We start from the raw sequence: 14150 nt of genomic DNA on the forward strand, positions 1-14150 counted from the left end.
ATCAGGTCCCTGGAAGCCCGGAGACTCAGGTCATTCCCACCCGCGTGTAGCACTACCACATCCGGTGTTCTATTCAACTGTGCATGGTGGCGCCAGGTAGGCAACACTTCACTCCACAGCATACCCCTGACGCCGATCCATCGCACTGTCGCCTTTTCCCTGGGGACCCCCAGCTGACGGCCGTCCGTTCGTAATCCCGCACGAAACGCACCCCAATACACGTATGAGTGACCGAGCACCCACACCAACAATGGTAAACCTACAAAACAAAAGGAGACAACATGGGGGGGGGGACATGTGGAAGAAAAGGGGGTAATGAGGACCAAGCAAATACCGCCCCCGACCTGACCCCCCCCAATATCTTACAACAAGGTTGGCCGAACATAAGATCTAAACCTGGTCGAGTCCCAGCGTCCAATCTTACGGAGAGCCTGCGCGCTCAGGCCCCAACGAGCCGTCTGAGTCGCAGCCCCAATCCTAAAGGAATGCGACGCGAACTCAGCCTCGTTGAGACCGCAACACTGCAGGCACCTCCGAAAGATACAGACAAATTGGTAACTGGACAAGTCTGACCCGTCCTGGTGGGACAAAAGGGACCCCGGGCGGGTTCCCCTCACTTCTAAAAACGCCGACAGCCGTTTAACGGGGCACTCCGCTAAACCGGGTACACCCCACAGTTCCACCACACGACCTCTACCAAGCTGGTCCGTCTTTGACCGTCTCAAGCAACACCGCACCGCATCCATACCACATGCCACGTCCTCCAACAACAAACCTCCGTGACTCCTCGTGTTCCTGCTCACCAATTCACTAATTCTGAACGCCCCAAAGAAGGCCAAAACAAAAGCGGTCCCAAACAAATGGCATTCATACTCCAAGAAACACACACGCGGCAAAACCGATAACAGCTTGCCCAGCAGTTCAAAAGACACCGGGCGCCGAGGGTCTCGGCGCGCCCCCGCCCTACGGTAACCCTTCAACGCCTGGCGCACCCAGAAATCCTTAGTGACATCCTTCCAGCCCAATAACCTGAAAAAGAAAGCAATGCCAGCCAGCCTACCCGCAACCGCCGACCACGAAAGGCCTTCTTCCTTTGCCCTGCCCATCATGAACAAAACTAAATAAACCCTGTCACCTTCAGGTACATCACCTCCCACCTCATCAACCAACTCGAGCCAACGGTCCCACGCTGCATTATAGCTGCGCCACGTACTGGGTGCCACCGATTGTTTGATCAATTCCCAGGCCGGCTGCAAACCAGGTCCCACAACCAGACGGGCCACACGGTCTCCTGCTGCTCCGCGTCCGGCTCCAGCATTCGAAAACGGTCCCACTGGAAGCGAGATAAAGCATCAGCCACGGAATTCAGAACCCCCGGCACATGTACAGCGCAGATCCATAAGTTCAACTACAAACATTTCAACACCAAATCACACAAGAGATCCACCACCGGGGGGGAATCAGCTGTCAACTTGTTAACACACTGAACAACCCCCAAGTTGTCACACATAAAACGCACCTTTCTGTCTTTCAAATCCTGTCCTCAAACCTCTATGGCCACGACAATAGGAAAAAGTTCCAACAGGGCCAAATTCCTGGTCAGACCGGAAACCCGCCACGAATCAGGCCACCTGCCGACACACCATCTCCCCCCAAAATATGCCCCAAAACCACTGGACCCCGCCGCGTCCGTATAAAGGACCAACTCATCATTGGACACCACCTCACGAAGCCACAATGACCGTCCATTATACAATTGCAAAAAACGGGACCACACTCTCAGGTCAGCCTTGTGCTCCACCTTCAAACGTACAAAATGCAAAGGGTGCGACACACCGGTAGTGGCTTGAGCCAAGCGACGGGAAAAAACTCTTCCCATTGGCAAAATCCTACACGCAAAATTCAACTTCCCCAACAGGGACTGCAAATCCCGTAAACGAATCTTCTTGGCTTCCATGGCCCTTTGAACGCAACGCCTCAAATCCCCCAGCTTTTCCTCCGGCAAGCGGCACTCCATGGCAACTGTATCTAGCTCGATACCCAGAAATTTCAAAACCGTAACCGGACCCTCCATTTTTTCAGGCGCCAACGGAACGCCAAAGCGGCGAGCAACCTGCTCCACTGTCCGAAGCAAAAGGGAACACTGCGAGGATCCAGCAGGTCCCATACACAAAAAGTCATCCAAGTAATGCAACACTAAATCTAGGCCCGCCTCCTCCTTAATTACCCACTCCAAAAAACAGCTAAACTTCTCAAAATAGGAACATGAAATTGAACAGCCCATAGGCAACAACAATCTACATAAAACTTGTCCTCCCACCAACACCCCAACAGGTGAAAACTGTCCGGGTGCACCGGTAACAGACGGAAGGCAGCTTCTACATCCGTTTTCGCCAACAGCGAACCACGACCCAACTTCCTTAACCATTCCACCGCCTTATCAAAACGAACATACGATACTAAAACCAGCTCAGGATCAATACCGTCATTCACCGACCTGCCAGTAGGATAGGACAAGTGGTGAATGAGCCGAAACTTGTTAGGTTCCTTCTTCGGGACCAAACCCAACAGGGACACAACCAAGTCAGGCAATGGAGGACCAGCAAAGGGGCCCGCCATCCGTCCCAATGCCACTTCCTTCCTTAACTTCTCCGCCACTATATCACCTTGGAAGCGAGCAGACTGTACATTTTTCAAGCAAATCTTGCCGGGCTTAACAACTGGCGGTATCTTAAAACCAAAACGAAAACCTTCACTCAACAATTCCGCCGACACCCGATCTGGGTATCTACTTAGAAACGGCGCCATCCGATCTACCCTCACCGGGGTCCTCCCTTTTTGACGAAGACTCTGCGGCCTTCCCTTTTCCCTTCCGGAAGCACTTGAGATAACTGTGGGCGCCACCACAGCCCGAACACTCGTGCTTGAATCGGCAGGAGGAACCAAATCGGCAGTCCTTTTCATTGAACTGCCAGCAAACGCCCTTTTTGGGCCCCGGCGGGGTGCCAAATGATCCCCCGCCGGTACCCCCTGGAAAGGACTGCGATGCCGACTTCGGCGCAGCCATCAATCGCATCCATAGACTGATTTCTTTGTGGTCCCACCGTAAACTGGGTCTGACCGCTTTCCTCTGGCGAAACTGCTCGTCATACCGTAGCCAAGCAGTCCCCCCATAGGTCCTATACGCTTCACAAATAGAATCCAGATAACAAAAAAGCGCCGAACAGTTATCCGGAGCCTTTTCCCCCACCACACTGGCCAGTATCACAAATGCCTGCAGCCAACTCTGAAAAGTGCGAGGAATAAGGCGATAACGCCGCCGTTCTTCCTCGTCCTTTTTGCTCTCATCCGGTTTAACCCGATCCAGGTTAAACTTTTCCAACGGAAGCAACGAGAATATTTTAACATATTCGTCCTTCCATATTTTTTCCCTGGTCTCCTGCTTCAGGTGCGCCCCCAACGGCCCATCAAAGCAGACATACACTTCCCCTCTCGCCTTGTCATCTAAGCGAACAACATCCACTGCAGCCGCAGCTGCGGCAGCGGGAGCCGCCACCACCGGCTCACCAACCACATTGCCACTGGCAACCCCGCCGGCCGCGGGAGCCACAACATCCTGCCCCGTCGCTCCCTGCCACACCATGCTAGGGCCCCCCACGGGGGCAAACAAACCCCTAACCAACCTCAGCAACTCGGATGCCACACTGCCATCACCCGGCACCGCATTCATGACCTGCCCACCACTCGGGCCACCAAGCAAACCACCCGTACCACCAACCACATTCAAACCCTGCACGCCACCCATATCACCAGACTCACCTTCCATAGCCAAACCAGTTGAACGAGAAATAGGAAAAACTGTGGTCTTACCAGGCTGACTCCGAGAAGATCCCGAAACAGCCGTCACATGTCCTCCGCGTCGCACTCCAGCCGATTCGCCGTCATCAACATATGGTCCCTGGTGTCGTCCTCCGTGACGTCCTCCTCCAAGATGGCATCATCCTCCTCACTGGACCCAGGTCCAGGGAGCCCGCCGTCCGGCAGACTCGACCTTAGACCCCGTCCGCCCGTAGAACCACATGTCCTCAGCGCCGTCCGCGACGATCTAGACGCTGGCGCCTCCGTGTAATCTCTGCCTGGGGCATGCCGGCCGGCATCCCTGCGCGCTCCAGCGGTCCCCGATGTCGTCCTGTCGCCGTCCGTCCTCCGTTCCGGAAGCCCGGGCCCCGCTGATCCGGGCCGTCTCCGTGCTGAATCCCCCGCCGGCAATGGGGCCCTATGCACCTGCATAGGCCCCGCTCGTTTCCCTGCCCGTGCTGCAGGTGCCACTGCAGCCTCATCCATGACCTGTGACCCCGCTGGCCCACGTGACCCAGCTGGCCCCCGCTGGCACACGCGACCCCGCCGGCCCACGCGACCGCGCCGGCCCACGCGACCGCGCCAGCCCACGCGACCGCGGCGGGTCAGGTGACCGCGCCGGGTCAGGCAAGCCTGCCGGATCACGAGAGCGCGCCGGGCCAGGTGAGCACGATGGGTCATGTGACCGCGCCGGGTCGGATGACCGCGCCAGGTCAGGTGACCGCGCCGGGTCAGGCGACCGCGCCGGCCCACGTGACCGCGCCGGCCCACGCGACCGCGCCGACCCACGCGACCGCGGCGGCCCACGCGACCGCGGCGGGTCAGGCAAGCCTGCCGGATCACGAGAGCGCGCCGGGCCAGGTGAGCACGATGGGTCATGTGACCGCGCCAGGTCGGATGACCGCGCCAGGTCAGGTAACCGCGCCGGGTCAGGCGACCGCGCCGGCCCACGCGACCGCGCCGACCCACGCGACCGCGGCGGCCCACGCGACCGCGGCGGGTCAGGTGAGCGCACCGGGTCAGGTGAGCCCGCCGGATCACGAGGGCACGCCGGGCCAGGTGAGCGCGATGGGTCACGTGACCGCGCCGGGTCACGTGACCATGCCGGGTCAGGTGACCGCGCCGGGTCAAGTGACCGCGCCGGGTCAGGCGGCCGCGCCGGGTCACGCGGCCGCGACGCGCGTCACCACAGTGCGCCGCGAACCGGAAGAGGAGGGGAGGCCGGCCATGTCTCTCACCGCCCCGCTGCCTTGATGCCCGCGGCCCGACTTCCGGCCTGGGCCTCGTGACATCCCGACTCCTGGATCCACCGCCGCACTTCCTCCACTGGGGCTCCGTCTCCGCTGCCGGCTCCTCGGCGTCATCTCTGGGCTGAGGCGCTCCGGAGGCCGCGTTCTTCGCTGCCGCTTCGGAGGCAGGGGGGTCCCATCTTCAGCGCCGTCGCCGGTCCATCGCTGCAGCTGCTCGTCCATCCACCGCTGTCCACGCTGCTCCGCCATCCTCTTCATCTGTGCCATGAAGTCTTCCATCTTCCGGATCCAGACGCAATGATTCCAGTCACTGTCCAGGTAGGAATGGCCCACCCCCCTCTGACTTGCCCTATATACGACCCCCCAACAGCACCACCCCCTGACCAATCACACTGACCCCTGATCCTAACTGACCCTTAGCACCACCCCCAGATTTCCCGCTCAAACTGACTTTCTCCATTAATACCTTATTAACCCTATGGCCTGGCATCCCTCCTAGTCATGTAGCCCTCCCTTGAGCCCCTTTGGGGCAGCAGTCCGGGCTCTTCCTTTATCGGGAAGTCCTGAGGTCATGTCAGCCTCCTGTGGCAGAATCAAACATCTGCAATGTGTAAAAAGTCAGCAGGCATTTTCTTAGATAATTGAATTGCAAATTGCTCGATTTCACTGGGATCTGCGAAAATCATAACATTTTACACAAATTTGATTTTCATAAAATCGATTCACTCATCTCTAGCAGTGAAAAAATCCTGTACATCTGAATCATTGCAACTATAGAGATGGTTGCATTCCTACACTGTTTTATACTAAATGCATTTTATGGTGTTGATTATTATAAACGTGTTAACATGTAAATGCTGCTAGCAAAGTGTAAATTCCCAGTGTAGGAGAGCTGAGGTCGTTTCATAAGAAGACGCTACCTAGTGGGCAGCCTAGAGCAGCAGTAGATTATATAGGACAGGGTTAAGTCAAGGTGGAGGAGGTGAAAGGTGGCAAGTGCGTTGATTGGTAGTGCGTGCCTCATGGGGTGCCAGTTCTGAATAGGGTTTGAGTAAGAGAAGACGTAGTTAAAGTGTCAGAGCGAGTCAGGAAACCCTCAGGCAACCTTGTGAGGTCCGGAGCCTATGTCACACCCTGGTGGGCTTAGATAGTCAGACAATTAGAGAAGCCATTCGGGCCCAGAAGAAAACAAAGGTGTAAAGAAAGAGGGGCAAATAGAGACACAGACCCCCAGATTGAGCACAAGTTCCAAGATAGTGGGGAACAGGTCAAGAGAGAGTACATCAGAAACAGTAAGAGGAGTGAGGCCATGTCTCTCATAATAGTGAGAAGAATAAACTAAACTAAGTTTGGGTGCCAAGTGAACTCTGTTGTTGCATTGGTTATTATTTTGTCTAAAATGAGGACTGGCAGCGAAGTTTGTGGACACCAGCTTTAAGAAACCAGTAAGTGTCGTGCACCACACCTGAAGTCAGACACATATTGTACATGGAGTTTCCTTGGTGAAGGAGCATGGAACCCGTATGGCCCATCGTTCATACCTTCCTTAACATCTGTTCATAGACTGTTCCCTAAATTGCTGTGTATTCAAAATCAAGTGTCCGGGGCTGATCTGCAGTACGAGACAAAGCACATAAACAACTGTGCCACTATTTTTTGATAAAAAAGGACATCTATTTTCTTAATTGTATGGTTCTCAAAAGCCATTGTGACACCAGATATCACAGTACATTATTAAATAGATCTCTTAGTCTAGTGATGAAGCTTAGTGAACTTTAAAAATACATGTCAGAATAGGTGTATAACCCTGATATTAACATATTATAGTGCAAGTGTATGTAGTCTCCACCTTTACCATCTGCCTGACAGCTGCAGCTTGCATTGAGTAGTGTGAGTGGAGATGAGCAAATTGCTTATCTCAACCACAGTCAACGATCCAGATCAGTGCTCTCTGGCCATTGACAGGAGCTACGTCAATTTTCTTACACTCTGGGATCCCATGTTATATTACTAAATGGCTGTGCGTCACTCTTGATACACAAAATGCTGCCTCAAGCTGTGCCGATGCTTCCCAAATGACAGAAACTCGAATGCTGGGTTTCGGCAGCGGAGTTTGAAGTGCAGGCCCTGCGAGGGTTCCAAATGCTATTAACCTGCAGATTAATAGTCTTTTTCTAAATTGACAGATTCCTTTTATGGAGAGATCATGAGTCCAAGTGTATCAATTTTTTCACCACTGCTCAGCTTCTCCATACATTTTACTTGACATGGTCAAAAAGTGTAAGCAGTTAGCTCTGATATCGACATTATGGGAGTAAAAATTTTAATGCACCAGTTTTCAAATTCAACAAATAATTGAAAATCCTAGGTGACTGAAATATTTTGTTGTTGTACCAAAGAAATTTTTGAATTCTGATGCAGTTTGTTAATCGGTCCAATCTCCAGGTTACAGGTACATAATCAGACATGTACCCTGACCGCATCATATGGTATGGGTAATCCATATTAATCTTTACAGTAAGTTTGTTTAGTTTTGCCAGGCACATTAACGCAATAAGACTTTTGACAAGACTTACATAAAATAGCCATCGTTAACAAAGCAAGGAGAATAGCAATTAGGATCCCTATGATAATGTATGTTCTTTTCTGACATCTGCAGGAATTATGATTACGATCAGAGGAAACACCTGCAAGGAAACAAAAAAAGGAACTATAATAAACTAACAGTTATTACAACAATTCTTGTAACGACTTTCAAATTGATTTTCACATTTTTGACAGTACCACCAAATAGGATGTAAAATATATAATTTTTCTTTTTTGCAGAAGGGTTAGTGGAATGGGCAGTTTTTTTTGTGCATATCCAAGATCCTGAGGCTTAGGATACATAAAGAGTCTTATATGACTTATATGTCATATAGCAGGGGTGGGGTGGGGAACCTTTTTTCTGTCGGGGGCCATTTGGAAATTTCTACCAACCTTCGGGGGCCGCACAAAATTATCAATGTTTAAATGACCCTGCTATATTGGGTGAAGCAATTAATTAACTGGGGGCACAGACACCACACGCAGGGCTGGGGGCACAGACACCACACGCGGGGCTGGGGGCACAGACACCACACGCGGGGCTGGGGGCACAGACACCACTGGAGGGGCTGGAGGCACAGACATCACTGTGGGGAGGCACAGACATCACTGTGGGGAGGCACAGACATCACTGGGGGGAGGCACAGACATCACTGGGGGGAGGCACAGACATCACTGGGGGGGGAGGCACAGACATCACTGGGGGGAGGCACAGACACCACTGGGGGGGAGGCACAGACATCACTGGGGGGAGGCACAGACATCACTGGGGGGAGGCACAGAGATCACTGGGGGGAGGCACAGACACCACTGGGGTGGAGGCACAGACATCACTGGGGGGAGGCACAGACATCACTGGGGGGGCTGCACACAGGACTGGGGGGGCTGCACACAGGACTGGGGGGGTGCACACAGGACTGGGGGGGTGCACACAGGACTGGGGGGGTGCACACAGGACTGGGGGGTGCAACACAGGACTGGGGGGTGCACACAGGACTGGGGGGGTGCACACAGGACACGCGGGGCTGGGGGCACAGACACCACACGCGGGGCTGGGGGCACAGACACCACACGCGGGGCTGGGGGCACAGACACCACACGCGGGGCTGAGGGCACAGACACCACACGCGGGGCTGGGGGCACAGACACCACACGCGGGGCTGGGGACACAGACACCACTGGAGGGACTGGAGGCACAGACATCACTGTGGGGAGGCACAGACATCACTGGGGGGAGGCACAGACATCACTGGGGGGAGGCACAGACATCACTGGGGGGAGGCACAGACATCACTGGGGGAGAGGCACAGACATCACTGGGTGGGAGGCACAGACATCACTGGGGGGAGGCACAGACATCACTGGGGGGAGGCACAGACATCACTGGGGGGAGGCACAGACATCACGGGGGGAGGCACAGACATCACTGGGGGGAGGCACAGACATCACTGGGGGGAGGCACAGACATCACTGGGGGGAGGCACAGACATCACTGGGGGGAGGCACAGACATCACTGGGGGGGAGGCACAGACATCACTGGGAGGGAGGCACAGACATCACTGGGGGGGGAGGCACAGGCATCACTGGGGGGAGGCACAGACACCACTGGGGGGAGGCACAGACATCACTGGGGGGAGGCACAGACATCACTGAGGGGGAAGGCACAGACATCACTGGGGGGGCTGCACACAGGACTGGGGGGGCTGCACACAGGACTGCGGGGGCTGCACACAGGACTGCGGGGGCTGCACACAGGACTGGGGGGGTGCACACAGGACTGGGGGGGTGCACACAGGACTGGGGGGTGCAACACAGGACTGGGGGGGTGCACACATGACTGAAGGGGTGCACACAGGACTGGGGGGGTGCACACAGGACTGAGGGGTGCACACAGGACTGGGGGGTGCACACAGGACTGGGGGGGTGCACACAGGACTGGGGGGGGCACACAGGACTGGGGGGGTGCACACAGGACTGGGGGTTGCACACAGGACTGGGGGGGTGCACACAGGACTGGGTGATGGGCTGCACATAGGATTGTGTGGGGGTGCACACAGGACATTGGGGGGCTGCACACAGGACTGGGGGAGGGATGCACACAGGATTGGGGGGGTGCAAACAGGACTACTGGGTGATGGGCTGCACACAGGACATTGGGGGGCTGCACACAGGACTGGGGGAGGGGTGCACACAGGACATTGGGGGGCACACTGCGCTGAGAGTTTCATGCAACTCTGGGGGAGAAGGTTTACAGAACTGGTGTGGGGAGGCACAAAGCATTGGGCAGGGCACATAGCAGCAGAGGGTCGGCGCTGGACTCACAGCAGCATTGCATTCACATCACCGGAGTGCAGGAGCCGGACACACTGCATCAGAAGGAGAAGGCAGGCACTGATCTCCGGAGGGCAGAGGGCGGACACACAAGGCTGGAAGCTGTGAGGCTGCTGTGGACCCGCCCACAATTAGCACTGGCCGACGGGAGAACACATTGCAGCACAAACAGCAATGTGTGGATTTAAAGGGCCGGCGGCAGCAAGACCGCGGTGACAGCACGAGCACTGCCCCCCCCGGGAATCTGCCCGGGGGCCACATAAAAGGTCATGGCGGGCCGCATGCGGCCCGCGGGCCGGAGGTACCCCACCCCTGTCATATAGACTAATATGGGAACCAGACTGGATTCTTTGTTCAATCCGGCAGGGATCCGCCGGTCTGGATTTTGGCAGATTACATCAGCCCTGATAAAGACCCTTTTACCACTTATGGAGACAATGGTAATTTACAATGAAAGGGTTTTCTTTGGGATCCAAGAAGATCAAAGTTAGGCCATCATGATCCAGTAATGTAAAATACAAACTGAAAACCACTCTCAACGTTCTGTCCTTGTCAGAATGCAGACGTGCTTTAGAAACCAATCAAAATAAAACAAAAAAGGTAACGGTGAAAATGGTGTCAATTGTGCCAAAATGAGAAAACTCACTAGACATGTTCGACTATCTCCAGAATATGAATCAAAATAATAACGAATCAGTGGCACATGTATCCCAATAAAATCGAGGCTTTATTCAAGATACTATATAAAATATATGTCCATAAAACATCATGAAAGCTTACACACTTCCAGCGCAGCCAGTGACATTAATCATGGGATAAAAACAAAATGGACTAACACTTTATGCACATGATTTCCAATGCAAAAACAGATAATAAATATTCAATGAAAATTAATGAAAGAAAACATAAGAAAGAAAATCTAAAAAAATAGTAAAAAGAATACAATTTCATGAAAGAACAAAAAATATATATATCTATATATATATATATATATATATATATATATATACAGTATTTGAATATACAAATGAAAATACAATACCATCGCATCCAAGATTTCTCCCGTGCTTCCCCCATACTCAGGAAAACTCTGCCACAACATATCAGACTCTCGCATACCTTGACAAGCTTCAAAAGGAACCTGAAGACCATCTCTTCCGACAAGCCTACAACCTGCCGTAACCCTCAGTCTGATATAGCGCCTCCCAATCAGCTCTACCCTGATCTACTGTATCCTCACCTATCCCTTGTAGACTGTGAGCCCTCGCAGGCAGGATCCTCTATCCTCCTGTACCTGTCTGTGTTTTGTATTGTTTATGATTATTGTACTTGTCCCTACTATATACACCCCTTTCACTTGTGAAGCGCCATAGAATAGATGGCGCTGTAATAATTATATATATATATATATATATATATATATATATATATATATAGTGCCTACAAGTAGTATTCAACTCCCTGCAGATTTAGCAGGTTTGATAAGATGCAAATAAGTTAGAGCCTGCAAACTTCAAACAAGAGCAGGATTTATTAACAGTTGCATAAATCTTACAAACCAACAAGTTATGTTGCTCAGTTAAATTTTAATACATTTTCAACATAAAAGTGTGGGTCAATTATTATTCAACCCCTAGGTTTAATATTTTGTGGAATAACCCTTGTTTGCAATTACAGCTAATAATCGTCTTTTATAAGACCTGATCAGGCCGGCACAGGTCTCTGGAGTTATCTTGGCCCACTCCTCCATGCAGATCTTCTCCAAGTTATCAAGGTTCTTTGGGTGTCTCATGTGGACTTTAATCTTGAGCTCCTTCCACAAGTTTTCAATTGGGTTAAGGTCAGGAGACTGACTAGGCCACTGCAACACCTTGATTTTTTCCCTCTTGAACCAGGCCTTGATTTTCTTGGCTGTGTGCTTTGGGTCGTTGTCTTGTTGGAAGATGAAATGACGACCCATCTTAAGATCCTTGATGGAGGAGCGGAGGTTCTTGGCCAAAATCTCCAGGTAGGCCGTGCTATCCATCTTCTCATGGATGCGGACCAGATGGCCAGGCCCCTTGGCTGAGAAACAGCCCCACAGCATGATGCTGCCACCACCATGCTTGACTGTAGGGATGGTATTCTTTGGGTCGTATGCAGTGCCATCCAGTTTCCAAACGTCACGTGTGTGGTTGGCACCAAAGATCTCGATCTTGGTCTCATCAGACCAGAGAACCTTGAACCAGTCTGTCTCAGAGTCCTCCAAGTGATCATGAGCAAACTGTAGACGAGCCTTGACATGACGCTTTGAAAGTAAAGGTACCTTACGGGCTCGTCTGGAACGGAGACCATTGCGGTGGAGTACGTTACTTATGGTATTGACTGAAACCAATGTCCCCACTGTCATGAGATCTTCCCGGAGCTCCTTCCTTGTTGTCCTTGGGTTAGCCTTGACTCTTCGGACAAGCCTGGCCTTGGCACGGGTGGAAACTTTCAAAGGCTGACCAGGCCGCGGAAGGCTAACAGTAGTTCCATAAGCCTTCCACTTCCGGATGATGCTCCCAACAGTGGAGATAGGTAGGCCCAACTCCTTGGAAAGGGTTTTGTACCCCTTGCCAGCCTTGTGACCCTCCACGATTTTGTCTCTGATGGCCTTGGAATGCTCCTTTGTCTTTCCCATGTTGACCAAGTATGAGTGCTGTTCACAAGTTTGGGGAGGGTCTTAATTACTCAGAAAAGGCTGGAAAAAGAGATAATTAATCCAAACATGTGAAGCTCATTGTTCTTTGTGCCTGAAATACTTCTTAATACTTTAGGGGAACCAAACAGAATTCTTGTGGTTTGAGGGGTTGAATAATAAATGACCCTCTGAATAAACTTTTCACAATTTCAAAAAAAAAAAAAAAAAGAAATAACATTCCTTTTTGCTGCAGTGCATTTCACACTCCCAGGCTGATCTACAGTCCAAACGTCACAATGCCAAGTTAATTCCGAATGTGTAAACCTGCTAAATCTGCAGGGGGTTGAATACTACTTGTAGGCACTGTATATATACATACAGTATATACATACTATATATATACTGTATACATATATATATATATATATATATATATATATATATATATGTATATATACATATATACATATATATATATATATATATATATATATATATATATAGGGAAAGGGAGACATTATGCCAGCATGGGACCAAGGATGGAGAAATTATTCCAGGATGGGGGGCATTATTAATGGAATGGACCAAGGTTAGTGACCTTTATACTAAGAAAAGGCCAGGATGGAGTATACAATACCTGGAAGGGGCCCTGGATGGAGGACATTATAACAGGAAGGAGGAAGTACATTATTACAGTAAGGGGCCAGGATAAGGGAATTTATTACAGGATGGGGGGCATTGTTACATGAGAGGCCAAACATCTATGTCTTCACAGGATTTACAATGCTACAAGGGCCCATACAGTTGATGAACTTACAGATGGGGTCAAGGTCCAAATTTTGCACCAGGGCCCATCAGACTCTAGTTATGCCACTGACAATTGCCTTTCTATCATGTGAACTAATGTTATATCATGACTATTTTCAGGCATCAAATTAATGCTGAAAAAATAATCATAGATTGGCTGTTCTTGTACAGGGATTTTCTGAGATCAGAATAACATCTTAAAGTTCAGCATTGTTTAGTGAAAGCGTAATAAATTATTTTTTCATACATATATTTATCCATGTATTTTATAATTATAAAGTAATAATTTGGTGCACCTACCTTCTGTGTTCTTCTCCAATGTACGACTAATAGATACACAGCTAGAGTCATAAAACTTAAGGTCTGCATAGGTGATCTCTTCAGCCATCATAAGAGGGAAATAAAGTGTTGTCTGTATTTTTGATGCCAGCACTATATGTACTTCTGAATGGTATAAATAACTGTTAGGAGTCAAACTTCCTGATGACACATTAAACCCGTCTTGTGGTAAGAGGTTTTCTGCTGAAAAACAGAACAGATTTTATAAATTGCTTAGTTTCACCAATACAAAAAGCCTTTTTGAGGAAAGGCAAGAGGATAACTATAATATTAGAGCCACAAGAAATTGCATCTCCTTGTTTAAGTTTAATTTTTA

At 51.0% G+C, this 14150-nt stretch overlaps 1 protein-coding gene across 1 annotated transcript in view; it reads right to left on the bottom strand.

Moving 5' to 3' along the window:
• The window catches only part of LOC142313301 (natural killer cells antigen CD94-like), a 58153-nt gene extending 44270 nt beyond the window's left edge, over positions 1-13883 (bottom strand). The window contains exons 1-2 of the mRNA XM_075352300.1: positions 13796-13883; positions 7685-7795 (exon numbers count right to left, since the gene is read on the bottom strand). Coding sequence (XP_075208415.1) covers positions 7685-7795; positions 13796-13883 — 199 coding nt within the window. The remainder of the gene's footprint in view (positions 1-7684; positions 7796-13795) is intronic.
• Positions 13884-14150: the final 267 nt, after the last annotated feature.

This window comes from Anomaloglossus baeobatrachus, chromosome 5 (genome assembly GCF_048569485.1).
Source record: "Anomaloglossus baeobatrachus isolate aAnoBae1 chromosome 5, aAnoBae1.hap1, whole genome shotgun sequence".
Taxonomy (NCBI): Eukaryota; Metazoa; Chordata; class Amphibia; order Anura; family Aromobatidae; genus Anomaloglossus; species Anomaloglossus baeobatrachus.